The 14,851-nt window shown below is 45.3% G+C and overlaps 1 protein-coding gene across 2 annotated transcripts in view; it reads left to right on the forward strand.

Moving 5' to 3' along the window:
- COL20A1 (collagen type XX alpha 1 chain) overlaps window positions 1–14,851 on the forward strand; it is a 44,597-nt gene that overhangs the window by 21,843 nt on the left and 7,903 nt on the right. For both annotated transcript variants that reach the window (XM_072026366.1, XM_072026367.1), the window contains 11 exons: window positions 404–546; window positions 1,193–1,322; window positions 1,611–1,667; window positions 4,539–4,577; window positions 6,243–6,381; window positions 8,086–8,228; window positions 8,632–8,741; window positions 9,541–9,699; window positions 11,686–11,763; window positions 12,401–12,487; window positions 14,427–14,480. In XM_072026366.1, the coding sequence (XP_071882467.1) occupies window positions 404–546; window positions 1,193–1,322; window positions 1,611–1,667; window positions 4,539–4,577; window positions 6,243–6,381; window positions 8,086–8,228; window positions 8,632–8,741; window positions 9,541–9,699; window positions 11,686–11,763; window positions 12,401–12,487; window positions 14,427–14,480 (1,139 nt within the window). The remainder of the gene's footprint in view (window positions 1–403; window positions 547–1,192; window positions 1,323–1,610; window positions 1,668–4,538; window positions 4,578–6,242; window positions 6,382–8,085; window positions 8,229–8,631; window positions 8,742–9,540; window positions 9,700–11,685; window positions 11,764–12,400; window positions 12,488–14,426; window positions 14,481–14,851) is intronic.

The following is a 14,851-nucleotide window of genomic DNA, read 5'->3' on the forward strand; positions in this document are numbered from 1 at the left end:
CTTTTTCCAGATCTTTGCTGAAATAAAAGTACAGTTTGGTCTTTGTGGAGGCTGTTCTTTGGTGTTTGTCCACGATACATACAAAGGATCTCTTTTCCTCGTGTTTCCGGAACTCTTCTCCCCATCAAAGATTTATTTATTTATTTATTTTCTTTTTTCTGGTCCCAGGCTTTGAATTTCTGAATGCTTGAGTTGTGCCATGTTGTACTCAGGCAATCCTCATCCCTCCAGGCTCTGTTTCCTCCCCTGCCTGGTCCCTGAGGTGACTGCTTCTGCTTTGAGCCCTGGTCAGCAGCAGAGCAGTGAAACATTCAGGAAGGGACCTGGAAGCACGCGAGGCTGGTCCCATTTACGTGCACCGCTACCAAACTTTCACACTGCTCACCTTTAATCCCTGGCACAGATTCCCGGAGCCCACCCACCAACCTCTTCATCGACTCCGAGAGCCCCACCAGCCTCCAGGTCCACTGGAAGCCCCCTGAGGGCCGTGTACAACACTACAAGATCACCTACAGCCCCGTCTCTGACACCGGTGCTCAGCAAACAGTAAGGCTCCAGCTCCTCTGCAGGGGACAGGCACCAGAGCAGAGGGACACGGGGACAATTTCACACCCAAGGGAGCCCTGTTCACACCAGTAGGATGTGCCCTAAGGATAAGTGGTTTGCAGGAGTACAAACCCAAGTCTCTTCCCTTTACTTGCTGGCATGGTGTTCTGTGAAGAAGACTTTCAGGCTTCCTTGTGATTATGTAATTGTTTTTGTCCATCAAAACTGCTAAAAACACTGCTTTTTTCTCTCCCTGAACCAGGGAGGGGAATTCTCCAAGGCAGTGTTAGAGGATCTAACAGTCTACTGCCCCTCTGACTTGGGGAGGTTAAACTTGAACCTTTTAAAATGCACATTTGCAGACAGGTTACTGTGTTATAAGGATCATTTGACCCATCCGCAAAGGGAACATTGGGAATTTACATATTTACATAGGGAAATGCATGGACACAACTTATCTGATGGCAATGTATAGCCAAGCTTCCTCAGTTTACTTTTACCTTTGCCTGAACAAAGTGGGGATGATGCCCTGAGCATGTCTGTTCTGACACACTGCTAGAAATCTCAGTGTAACTCCAGGGTGTGAATAAGAGTTAAAATGGGAAATCTGCCCAAATGCTGAGCTCTTTTTTCCACTCTGTTGTAGATCATGGCTTCTGGGAAAAGCAGCAGTGTGACCTTGCAGTCGCTGCTGCCTGACCGAGCCTACAAGGTCACAGTTTCAGCTGTCCACTACATGGGGGAGAGTGAGAGCACGTCTGCAACGGGCCGGACAGGTGAGTGAACCCATCAGCACATGCAACTTCATTGCCTTTCCTCTATCAGGTCCGAGGTAACCTCTACAGGGGCAGTGATGTCCTTGCTTGCACTGGGCTATGGCTGGGGCCATGGTTTTGCTCAGCAGGGTGGACTGCTAACCTGGAAAAGGGAAAATCCTCCCCCAATTTCTGCAATTTATTTGCAATTCAAGGATGAGCAGGAAGGGCTGGTGGCCATGCAGATCTTGAGCCAAGTGTCACGGTTCTGAACAACAGAGCTCACGCGTACGTTGCTTTCTCTTTCAGCTACTGTGATATCTAAACTGCCTTCAATACGAGGATTCGTCCCATCTAAAACAGAAGGTAAGTCACCCATAAAGGCTGGCTTTGGTATTTTATTTATTTATTTTTTTCCCTGTAACACATCACACAGCATGGGTCCTTCAGGACAGGCAGGAGCTGGTGTGGCACTTCTTGACAGACACCCCTGGGGACTGCAAATCAGTCCAAGGAGAGGCTGGAACCACTTAACCTTAAAAGCAGGCTCACCCAGTAAAGAAACTGATGGGGTATTTAAAGGGTTTCTGCACAACTAGACCAAAATGGAGCAAGGAGAATGATGACATGTTTTAAATTAAAGTTCCTTGTAAAGTCCCTTATTAAATTTAATGAGCATATGTTCTCCTCGCTGATATAAAGCAAACTTTGAAGCGGACTAGTTGTTGAATTAACAAGGTTATAAAAAGCTGTTAAGGAGGAAATACTAGAATACAGATATTGTGGCATTAATGCTTTTTTCCTGTCTACTTGAAATGATTCTGAACAAAACTGCAGCTTTAAAACTTACTGAGGGAAGCCAAGAAGCAGATTAGATGAGTAAATTTTAGTTTGCACCCAACAAAGAAAAGAAAACTAGACTTGGTTTTCAAGTGGCTTATTGAGGAACTGTGCAGGTGTTCAGATCACAGAGGAAAATGCTGTGAACTTTCAAGTAGAAAACAATTATCCCCTAATGTTGGTGTAAAATTTATTACAGCATGATCACTGGAAAGATCACAGGAGAAATACTAAATTGTGTAATTTATAAAATAATTACTCTTTGAAGAAGTGGAGATAATATGTAATAATTTTGGCAAGTCTGTTGGATGTGCAGTAAAAGACTCAAACACTGATATATAACCAAGTTACTGAGAGAAATGGTCTGACATTGGTGCAGGGGCGGATGTTTGTTGTACAGTGACTGCATTCGGCTGGGGTTTGGGGAGAAAAACAAAAAAACAAAGAGAACAACAAGACAGCAGGAATCCTAGGCTGGGAGTCAATGAAAAATCTTCAAAGCAGAAGTGCACACTGTCAGAGCCAAGGTTCCTTTACCCTGATTCTGATGTGCTTTGTCTGAGCTGAGCATTGCCAGATCAAAGAGCTGCGAGCAACCCAAGTGCTGGAAGGAGGTGAGGACCCACAGGGCACCAGCGAGACGGACACTGGGGTCTAGGCGAGGGTCAGAAGGAGCTGCCTGACCCCCAGGCAAGGCAGGCAGATACCTGGTAAATGGGCAAGACCACAGCCTGTTTATATGAGTTTGAAGGGAAACATATTTTTTTTCACCTTGCTTCGATTCTGAGCAGTGGCTTGCATTTGGAAAGCTGTTTGGTTTCTGTAAGGGGGAGGAAAAGAGCAGGTGTGTGGCTTGTAGACATGTGGGATTGTCCTGCATGAAGGACATCGCTCCACAACCAGGGGCTGTTCAAGTTCAAACAGGTTGTTTTGAGGCTTAAGCTTCAGTAACTGATTTCTTGATGTTTCTATAGATTCCTTTAATGGTTTTATACTCAATTCTATGGGAATTATGGTACACATATGTAAACCTGTGTCTTTGGTCAGATAACGGAGGTCATGGGATCTTGTTAGCCTTTGTGTTTTAACTCTTGGATTCAGCAGTTCCACAACCACCAAAGTCATTTCTTTATTTTCCCTTTCTTTTTCTGTTTGATTATGACTTGATTATGAATAATTACATTGAACCTCCTGTGGACTTAGGAAGCTCATGTCCCATCCTCCCTGTGGCACACCACCTTTACATTTTTAGATCCTTTAAACAAAATTAGGTATGGACAATTGGAAGCCTTGCATTTCTGATGAGGTGTGAAATGGCATGGATGTAAAAATAGCAATATAAAGGTTATAATGAAGCCTTAATATAATGATCTGCTGGATTCTATTATACAGATGACCTAGAAAATCACTTATGAAATAACCCATCTTGTCAAGTGTCCTTGATTTTCAGGGATGTTTCTCATTTTGCATCAAGCATTCCCTTTGTCCCAGCTCCATCTGGCATCCATGGCCTGGGATTTAAATGGCAGCAGATAACTGAAAGTAGCATTCGTGCACTGGATCCTAAAACACTCCCTTACCAAACCATTTATATGGAGAGTGCTCGTAACCGTGGTGCCTCACGTTACAGCCTGTTCTCCCCAGCATCCTCGGATTTTGCTTTCTGCCCTGTGGCATATTAGAGGATTTATCGAGTGAGTTTCTGAAAGGGGACCTGCAAAACTTTGCCAGAACTTTTCATGTTTCTCAAACATGAAGAGCAAAAAATTAGGCATACTATAAGGATCCATGTAATTGGAGTGTGCGATGACACCAAGCTGTGCCTTATACCACGTCAAAGTGCATGTGCAGCACTGCATCTTTCCTCCCTTCCTGGCTATTATTAAAAAAGCAGTTTGATGCCTGAACTTTTACTAAGTGTATTTGGAGTTTCTGTTATAACATTTGGAACTGACGATATGTTTATTTTACAGCGTCGCTAATATGTATGTTTAAGTAAAAGAACTATTAAAAAATTTAAGTGTTTTGATGTCTGTTTTAAAAAGAAGCTTGCAGAACATAATGCTCCCTTTTATTTCATATTGCAAAGTGCTAGGTGTTTTAGTCAAGAGAAAGTGATCCTGAAGATGTTTGATGATGAAAGACAATCCTTTTTTTTGTTGTGATGAACAAGGCAAGGAAGAACCTTTATGTCTGCATAAACATAAATTTTGTACCTGTCTCCCTATCTCTAAACAAGGTTCAAGGTCAGACTCTGAATTAAGCTGTGTAATATTGTGATATTCACTGTTTTTTGTTGTCTTCCATTACTCAGCCCAGATGAATTGTGTTTGTTTTGCTTTAGTAATCCCCTACTCTTTTTCCTCTAATTTTTTCCCTTTTATTTTCTTCCCACAGCCTGCCCCACCATCAGCTCTGCTGCAGGTTCCATACGAGGTACGGTGTCATACCAAACCCACACAGTGCTGGGCTGTAAATGTTCAAACAATATCTAACAATACCTTGCTTTTTGAGAAATATGCAAGAGCTGATTGGGGGGAATGGTTTTCCTGCCCTGAGGGAAAGGGGAGAAGTCTGTGAATGAAACAGGAAAACAGCCTTTATCAGGTGAGACCTGAGCCCCTTCAAATGCTGACAGTGAAGACCACTTTTCAAGCTGAGGGCCAGGAAAGAGTCAGATCCTACCCCAATCTGAATGGCTGAGTGTGTTTATAGAATATGGAAGACGTGGGTTAAATTGCTGCGCTGCCAGGGACTTGACCCTTGTTCTCATCTGCATCCAGGGTGATTGCTCTTCCCATCAGGGTTTGGGCTATTATTTCACACGTCTGTCTTTGTTGCTCGAACAATCTGGCTTTATATGAATAATTATTATTCATTGGGTGCAAGACAGAATTAATGTGTTGCTTAAGGCTTGTACCTGAGGCGTGGGACAGCCTGCTCCGTTCCTCGCTCTAGTGAACACACAAAGTTAAATGTACGCAGTGGGGTGGGACCAAAACAGGGAGAGAGCAAAAAGAAATGGCTGAAATCATTACATGGCAGATTCACATTATATTAATAATGATTGTTACAATATGGTTATAATTGTATATTGAGCTTTGCTTTGCATTTTTGCACTACTGTGTTTTAATGCAACTCCAGTGCCATGAGCCCCGTATCAGAAATAAATGGCTCAAGTGGATCATTTATTTTAGAAAACACCCTCGTAATGTTATAGGGGAAAAAAGTACAACCTGGAGCAACATCCAAAAACAAAGTAACTCAAACCAAGAAACTGCAGGAGACAGTAAATAGTGAAAGGGTGAGGGAACACAGACTGAAAAGCTCACGTTGTAATGAAGTTGTAGCCCTTCCATTTGCAAGAGAATGAGCTATCTCCTTCATCCCACCCTGCTGCAAACTCAGATAAACTAAAAAAAGAATCCCAATTGCAAGATCTTGTCTTACAGAACAGAAAACTGAAATGAGAAAATGACTCAGAGCTTTAATGATGAGCCAGGGAAGTGAGATGAAGCTGCTTGAGCTGGAGAGGCGATGTCAGGGGAGAACCTCTGTAGGCTGCATAAGGCAGGTCACCCCTGGGTGCCTCATGAAAATAGAGAGGAATGGAAATGCTCATGTTTTAAAGTTCTTTTCCTTTTTCTGTGACTTTTACATATACAGCATTTCAGAGCAGAAATAATTCACTCTTCCTGCCAGCAATTACTGGACTGGTTCCACGTCTTTTGAAGATAATATTTTTGCATCTATTTGAAATGGAGAATTTTTTATTTTTTTTTTAGAGTAATTTCTCACTTGTTTTTCATTCGGGAGATTTGAAAACAAAATCGTGGCAGTCTCCATCTTTAGTACATCCTTCTCCAAGAGGCAATTACAGCAAATGTATACAGAGGGTACAGACACAAACTGTTTTCCTTGGCTGCCACTTGTGGAACATGCTCCAGGTTTCTAGTGAGTCTGTCCAGCCTTGCTGATGTCTGCTGCTGTGGCCTTTTCTCCTGTTGCTAGCCAGAAGCTCATTCTACCTGCTCTACCATCACACTTGTTTTTTGGCCACTCTTTTCTAACCACTTAATTTTCTCCTTTTCTCTGTCCCAGGGTTTGATATGATGGAAGTGTTTGGCTTAGTAGAGAAGGAATATTCCTCCGTTAAAGGTGTAGCCATGGAGCCGTTCATATTCAGCGGATCCCGCACCTTCACGCTGTTCAGGGACACTCAGCTCACCCAGAGGACCAGGTGGGAGCAGAGCTGCGACCAGCATTGTGCTCGCTGTTGGGCTCATGCATACACATTAGCTGTGCTCACGGCAAGGGGAGATCACTGATCTGTGTATGAGTGATGAAACCCCACCGGCAACTTCAAAATTAAATTGTAAAGATGATGAGCTAAACTTTTCATTGTCTGGAAAGCATGTCAGATGTTTTTCCGTAATACATGAAGAAATTAACCTTGGACTTGCCTCAAGATGAGTACGGGATACATCCTGCAGAAGTTAAGAGGACACAACATGGGTATTCATTATTCACTTCTGTGCAGCCCAAAATTTTCAATTTCCATTTTACAGAGTCACTTATTTTGCAGCGTTAGTTGCTGCGATGGACATAAGGCTTATGTCGCGTACAGGCACTGCACGGTCCTTCAGGCATTCTGCCCACAGCCACGCACACTTCAGTGATGGCATTTTGAGGTCAGGTTTTCATCTTCAGTCCCTCCTCCCAGCACGTCTGGTTTGCAGGCAGAGCTTCGCTTTAGAAAATATTTGTCTCCTGGCTGCTCTTGGTAGCTTGATCTTTACTGCTGAGAAGGAATAAGCACCGAGGGTTGTGGCTTGACCCTGTTTGCAGTGTACAGAGTCCCAGGGGCCAGGCAGCTCCCATGACCTCACTCATTTTTAATGATAATAAATCAGGAATGCTCTGACTCCTGACATTCAGTGCTACTTTGTTTAAAGCCTAATTACTGAGGCACTGGCTCAGCCTAATCTTAGTTAAAGAAGCAAAGCTTCTTAGAGTACACAGGATGGGGGAGATCCAGAGAGCTCTTTGGTGTAAATACTTGGAAAATCACGGGCAAATCCTTTTCTTCAGCTGGTAGGCATGCCTCTCCAAGGATATTACACCGTCAGAAGCAGAGAGAGAATAAGAAGCTGACATTACTTATGAATCAGTCCTGAAAAGATGCTTGATGAGTTGTGTATGCCCATGCAAATGCATCTTGTTTCAGATTACAGATGTATTTCAGGCATAACCAATTTGACCTTCTTCGCCTCCCTGCAGTTCTGCCCAGCGCTCCCTGACGAGCTTGGCAGCGGCTGCAGAGGAAGCCAGGTCCTGCCAGCAGCTGCTGACGGGCTTTGCTGCATGCTCATGAGTTCCAGAGCTGAGCCCAAATTCTGCAGCTGGGATGTGGGGACACAGGGGACGCTTTCTGGGGGCTCTGTGCTTATCCTTCCAGGGCATTTCTATCGATTTCTGATCAGACTTAAAACTATACCTAGTGGTGCATGATCATTGTTCTTCCTCCTTTTTGAAGGGGATGCTTGGGCAAGAGTTTTGGAGCCTGACAGCTTGTCTGATATTTTGTAAGCTCTACTTTGACAAGCATTAAATCTGCACTTGCTGCATCTTTGGTGCTCCCTGGGGCAGCTCTGGCAGTGATGGACTGACACTGACTGCACCACCTGGGTCTCCCCATGGCACCAGGGGAAGCTCCTCGAGGACCTCACAGTGTGTGCCCAGCACTCAGCTCAGGCTTTGACAGCCTGAGAGGGATGCACAAAACAGGGCCAGGCTCTCTTGTGGCATATCACATTCAAGTCCCATGGCCGAACCTTTTCTAAGCTGTCCTGCTGAAGAAACGTGATAGGTGAACCTTGTCTGTGAAGGATGCTGTCTTTTACTTTTTTACCACTTTAAGGAACCAATTCTTGTCTCATTTCAGCGACGTTCACCTCTTTGCAATCCCACCTGAGCACACCATCAGCTTCCTCCTGCGCCTCCTGCCCGAGACCCCCAAGGAGCCCTTTGCCGTGTGGCAAATAACAGACGAGGACTTCCAGCCCCTCCTCGGTGTTAACCTTGACCGTAAGGTTTCATGTTGAATACGTTAACTCCAGGTATTTGCATACCTTTCTGCAGGCAGCAGAACTCATTTGGGTATTCACTTGGAAATTTGGGGGGGGGTTACTTTTTTTTTTTAATTTTTTATACAGCAGCAGTTTTCAGGAAGCTTTGTTGTTGCTGGCAACATCACATTTTAAATGCTTCCTTGTGCAGTTAAAAGCTGAATTTTCATTTGTATTCTACTTGTAATATATCCTTCATTTTTACCTGTTATCTTTATTTTCCATTGTTTAGAAATATTTGATTATAACATATGAAATCTTTCACAATGTTTATGCTTATTTACTTATTATTGTTCAGTATGCGAGTGAAATCAAATTCTCTTTTAATTCTAAGTTCTTATTTGTCCTATTTTTCCCTGTAGCCAGTAAGAAATCCTTGACCTATTTCAACCATGACTACAAGGCTGACTTGCAGGAAGTCTCCTTTGACCAACAGGAAGTGAAGAAGATATTCTATGGGAGCTTTCATAAGGTCCTTATCAAAAAAGGGAGAAATGTAGCTCACTATCTCATTCCTCTGACAGTATTATGCCATCAACGTGTATTGTGCAAAGTGAGGAGTGATTATAAGCACTTTGCATCCAGATTGCTAGGGAACCAGCAAACCTATTCAATGTGCTCAAGTTTATGATGGTAGGGAGTTTAGGTTCATCCCATGTGCAAAATGCAATTTTATTGATTGCTTCTTAAAATGCATTGCACATTGGCTCATTTTTTAAATGGTAATGGGGATGGGTTAATTATAAGCACACATAATGGCCATCATTTTTGCATGTAATATATGGTAATAACACAAAATGGCATAGGAATATAATACACAGTGTATATTAAATTAATTCTTTGTAAAAGGCATGCATTTGCCATTTTGGTATTTATTTGTATAGAACGTATTCTCAAATATATGCTTTACTAAGGAGTCTGTGGAAGAGGTGCCTGAGAGGGGGCTGCCAGGGCAGTGATGAGCTCTGTCCAGAGGCAGCAGGGAATGAAGGGCTCTTTGGAGACCCGTGGGTCACTGCTATTTTCAGGTTCATTGGCCACAAAATGTTTATTGTCTCTGCAGATGCTTCCTTTTTCCTAGTCTAGTGCCCATCCACCAGGGCTGCCTGTTGAAGAGGCTGTGACTTCCCATGGGGATTGGTGGCTGGTCCCTTGTTTTTACCAGGACTCTTGCTTAAATTTCCAACTCTGGCAATGGGGCAGAAGGCGTTAGTGTGTTGAAAAGTCTCCGTGTTGCGTTGCTGAAGTCCAGCCTGGCTCTTTCCACCCAGGTGCACGTGGCAGTGAGCCGCTTCAAGATCAAACTCTATCTGGACTGTAAGAAAATAGCAGAGAAACCCATCAACACTGTTGGCAGCATATCTACAGCCGGCTTCATCATGCTGGGAAAAGTGACACGGACCAGAGGGCCCAGGAGTGGGTCGGCATCGGTGAGTCCCAGGAGGGGCACGCTGTGGGAACTGGGGGCTTAAATCTGGAGCTGACTGGGGTGTGCAGATGGAGAGGCGTTCAATCTCACGTCGTGCTGGCTCTGAACGCCTCCAAAGGCTGCTGTGACGCAGGATTGTGTCCTGATCCTGCTGATCTCCGTGATTTAATGAGCTTTCCTGGCGCAGTGTTTCTCTTCCTCTCCCCTCCTGCCTCTGTTTGAGGTCTGTGAGCAGAGGCAGCAGCGCCAGCGGGTCCCAATGCTTCATCCTCTGGGATGGATGAAGCAAACCCTGCCCCAGCAGGTCCCTGTGGACAGGAGGGGCAGTAAATCACTTCTGAAAGGGAAGGTTGTGACATCTGCCCCGAGTGGCACTGGGCAATGCCAGTGACTGAGGGCAACAGGTCCGGAGGGGCCTCGATCTCCATCGTGCTTGGGCTTGGGTCTCTGCATGCAAATGATGTGAAAACCATCTTCAGGATAGAAGCTCTTTGTCAGCAGCAATTTGAACTGAAACAATCCCAATGCTCAGTGCCAGCTGGCAGGCATGTCCTTATGGCATTGCAGAGCCCCCAGAGAGCCCGCTCCCTACAACAGGACAGAACAAGGAGAAGTTTGGGCTCACTGTCGTGCCCTGCAACAGCCCCATGTGTTGTCCAGAGGCAAAACCAGCCGTGTGTGCCATTGCCTGGGAGTCTGTTGCTGTATTTACCCCACAAAACAGGAATGTTAGATGTGCAGAATTAGGGGGAACTGCTCGGGGGGACTGTAGGAAGTTATTCACGGCTGTGAAGATTTTGCTCCTTGGCTCTGCATTTAGCTCTAGGAATGTAGGGGAAAACAGCACGTCAGTTGTTCTGCAACTTCCCTCGCTTCAAAGAAAAGAACAGTTTGTCCCATGTGCATCCCCACCTGCCTCCTTGCAAAGAGGGAAGCAGAGGTCTGGGGATGTACCAGGGAAAAAGTGGGCGTTCGAGTTCCCTGTAAGATCTGGGATCAACCATATAACAAGCCAGGAGACAATGGGATTCAAGCAGTATTTACTTATTTCCTAAATAAGTGTTAGCAGCTTAATAAGCAGTTTAGACCAATCACATTCCTGTCAGACAGCAGCCAAGGGGGCAGGAGCCTGTGCTCTCCCTGCCCCTCCTAAATTCCCCTGGCTAACAGCTAGCTGGTGAGGTGTAGCTGACTAACAAACAGCTCCAAGCCATCTCTGCTCCCGGTGCTTTTCAAGCCCAGCAAAGCTTCACATCTTCCACAGCTCCGCTGCCCTTGAGAAGACAGAGTGTCTCATTACTGGTTGTTGTGGAACTTTGTTTTATTTAAGATATCTTTTAATGCTGCTGATCTGTGGGGTTCACCTGTCTGTCTGCTGTGTGCCACGCTCCCTCAGCTGTACAGCTTGCTCGCTGTTAAATGTATGGATTGGAAGGAAAAACGGATGAGAAATTGTGTTAAGGAAATTAAAAAAATCCTCTCTACTTCATTATTTGTTGTTTAGCTCTCTGCAGTGCGTGCCCCTGCGTTAATCACTATGGGAAGATGTGGCAGTTGTGAGGGATGTGTGAGAGAGACAGGACAGGGTTCCTGGGAGGGGAGCACCTCTCTCCTGGGAGCTGCTGCCGTTGTATTCTTATGTCTATTCCCCTGAAGGGAGCGAAGAGAAGATTGTTTTCACATTTTGGCAATGCTGACACCCAATTACTTGGGGACCTGCCTGCTGCTGTGGGTTTGTGTGAAAAATCAGAAACTTGGCTTTTGCTTGGTGACTGGCTTAGCAGAGACCTGAAGGCTGATAAATCGCTCCGTGGTCAGGGCTACTTCTTATGGTATGGCTTTTGGGGCACGATACTGTTGGGACCATGTGGTGGAGTCTGTCAAACCATCACTGAAGATTATTTTAGCACTTGGACATCATGAGGTTTGGGGATGGATCCCGTGTGCCACTGTTACCTTCTCGTCACCTCTCTTTTCTCCCCCCCAGTTCCAGCTGCAGTCTTTGCAGATTGCGTGCAACAGCTTAGGGGCAGAGGAGGACAGATGCTGTGATCTTCCTGCACTGGTAAGACAAGAGGGATGGCTCTGCTAGCCGAGATGGGGCTGGTGATGATGGAACGCCCCCATGGCACTGGAGTGACACTGCAAATGATTTTGGCGGACACAAGAAGTGTCTTTTATACATCACTTTTGCCTCATTTCTTGGGAATATCAACAGGATGTGTCTTGGTGGAGTGAACAAAGGTGTTTGCTTCAAAAAGCAAGATGACTGAGTCCTAAGGCAGTGCATATCCCTCCTGTCATGAGCCCATCTATGACAGCACCTTGACAATCCTAAGGTTTTGCTGCCAGCCCTCAGCCCTCAGGCACAACATCCCCTGCTCCTCCCTTCAAATCCCTGGCACAGAAGGTTGCTTTGTGGGGCGTGTGAATACTTAGCAAGGAGCAAATTATCTTTCTGAATGTCATGCAAATTTCAGGCAGGGCTGGTTCGTATACACATACATGTATACTGCATAAATGTGCTATTTGATAGAAAAATAAGACACTAGAATTTTTACAAAAATCTCTTTGTGGTAGAGAAAATTTGTGTTTTTCTCCACTGGAAAGATTGAATTTCGAAACACTGAAAATGTTACCTGTCATCCACTCCACTTCTGCTGCATAGCTGCTCACATCACCTCGGTTTTCTTTCCTTTCAGAGAGATGAGGAGACCTGCCCGACCTTAGCTCCTGCCTGCTCTTGCACTTCTGGCCGCCCAGGCTTACCAGGACCTCCAGGGCCCCCTGTAAGTTCACCCTTCCACATGTTCCTCCAAAGCAGTATATATTGCATATAACTTGCTTGATGCTGTTCAGGCACCCCAGGCTTGAGGATAATATTCCTGGGGCTCCATGAGACCTTATGCTCCATCTCCTGTCCTCATTCCAGGTTAAAACAGGGCAGCTCTTCGCTGCCCAGCACAGCCCCCAGAGCTTTGTTTCTCTGTGCACGTTGCAGCATTTTGGGAGTGCAACAGCTGCACTGGGAACAGGCTGAGCATTTCCTTGTGCCACGTTAATCCTCTTAGGAGAGGGGGACAGGCTACCCTCGGTGCGTGTGCATGCAGAGATTTCGTGGATCACCAGCTCTGAAATTCTTTGTAAATGCCAAGACAAAAAGAAAAAAACAGAAAACAACAACAACAATAAAAAAAAAAACCCTTCCTATCTGGATTCTCTGTTAAGTGGGAGCCTGATGAGTGTCTGCACTTATGGGCAGCGTAGAGAGAAAGGGGAGACTTGGCAGTCCTGCCTGTCCCCAGGGCTCACTCTCTTCACAGTGAGCATGACCTGCAAGGAAACCATGGAGAAAACGGGGAAAGTGATAAGTCTTTAAGTATGCAGTGTGTTCCAGGAAACAGTCTAAATAGATGCTAGGAAATGGTTATCAAAATAAAAATATAAATCTGCATTTTATAAGTTTCAGAGAAAACATTTTATATGTGCACAGCAGCCAGAACCTGACAGCCTGACCTGGGCACCCGATTTTGGCCACTCCAGGTGCTTTCCTCATGGAAAGCAACCATGAAACTATGGCCTCCTTGCTCACCTGGCGAGGCTTTAGATCACCCCTCACATTGCTGTGGTTTCACTGTGACTTCAGCTCCTTTGCAAAGAACAGCTCCTCGATGCAGTAATTACACGCTCATTCCAGTGGAAGTTTAATTACTCAGCACACTCCGCTATCGCAGTGTGCTTCAATATCATAAGTGCATAATTACCATCTCGCATGGCCCTGTGGTTTAAACATCTCTGCAGTACGACTCTTTAAAGAGCAGGATTCTTTTAAGCATTAGGGAAAATACGGTTTTGACACACAACCTTATTCTCACACCATCAAGCCCTTGGTAATTTGCTGCAGTTACAAGAGCACTCGCTGCTACATTTAAAACTCTTTTTGCTCAAAGCCAGCAAGGCTGTGTCCCACCTTGGGTGTGTCGCTGTCCTTTATTTTTTTATTTTTTTTGAGCATGCCCTTCTGACTTCTGAAATGGGCTTCTGGGTGCTTCTGAAAACACTTTTTGCAAAGTGCCTGCTTGTATTCCTTAATCCAAATCCATTGTTTTTTTTTTTTTTCAGATTCAAGAATAGAAACTTTCAGATTAAGTTCACATTATTTTAAGGTTCACATGGTATGGTTCATGCCAGAAGATTAGTTTCCTGTCTAATCCAGCAGTTCTGAGGATGCTGAGCTGAGCTGGGTCTCCCCAGCGCCAGATATTGTCCCTGATCTTAGCGTCTGTGTCTTGGGATGATTTTACAAACACCAGCCTGGTCCCAAAGGGCTGCAGGCACAAGCCCCTCTTTATTTCTTCTCCAGAACCTTCCCATGTTCACGTGTGAGCCCTTCTCCATTTATTGCATGGATTTGCTGGGGGATTGGAGGGAGGAGGTTGAAGAGGTTAAAACTTCAGCTCTCCTCACTGGTGGTGAGTGTGATGCAGCCGTGATGCAGCCACTGCCAGGCACCCAGGGCTGTGTTGTCCTTTCTCCTCCTCTTCCACGTTTGCTGGATGACTCAAATAATTTTTTATTGTCTCCATTTTGTGAGATCTCTCTGGGTCAGGAATGATCTTACATCATTTGTATATAGCAAAATGCGCCAACTCCCATCCCATAGGCTTTTGTTCACACTGCTGTAAGGATTACGATATTATTAACAAAAACTTTGTGTTTTACTGGCAGGGCAGCCCTGGGAGGAGAGGACCGCAAGGAGAGCAGGGGGAGCCAGGGCCCAAGGTGAGTCCTGGTGCTCAGCACCACCACTGGCCTCCTTTGCAGGGTGTATCAGAGGCAGGATGCGCAGCTGGGTGTGCTCGGTCCTGGTGTGAGCTTGGTTCCCTGGGCTGGGAGCTGCCACACTGCAGCACAGAGCCTTAGAAAGTGATGCACTGAGGAGGACGGGATCACATTATTAATTAAATGCTCAGTTGGGCTATGGAAATTGAGGTGATGGGCCTGATGGTGTTGAATTAATGCAAAGTATGTGGTCAGCAATTTTCTTAGAAAGCAGCTTGCTGGAGAACGGTCAGGTTTGTGCTGTGCTTGAGCTGCAGCTCTCTCATTTTCTTCCGTGGAAGATGCACCAAAACCTTGCACCTAAAAGGCAA

Source organism: Anas platyrhynchos, chromosome 21 (assembly GCF_047663525.1).
Source record: "Anas platyrhynchos isolate ZD024472 breed Pekin duck chromosome 21, IASCAAS_PekinDuck_T2T, whole genome shotgun sequence".
Taxonomy (NCBI): domain Eukaryota; kingdom Metazoa; phylum Chordata; class Aves; order Anseriformes; family Anatidae; genus Anas; species Anas platyrhynchos.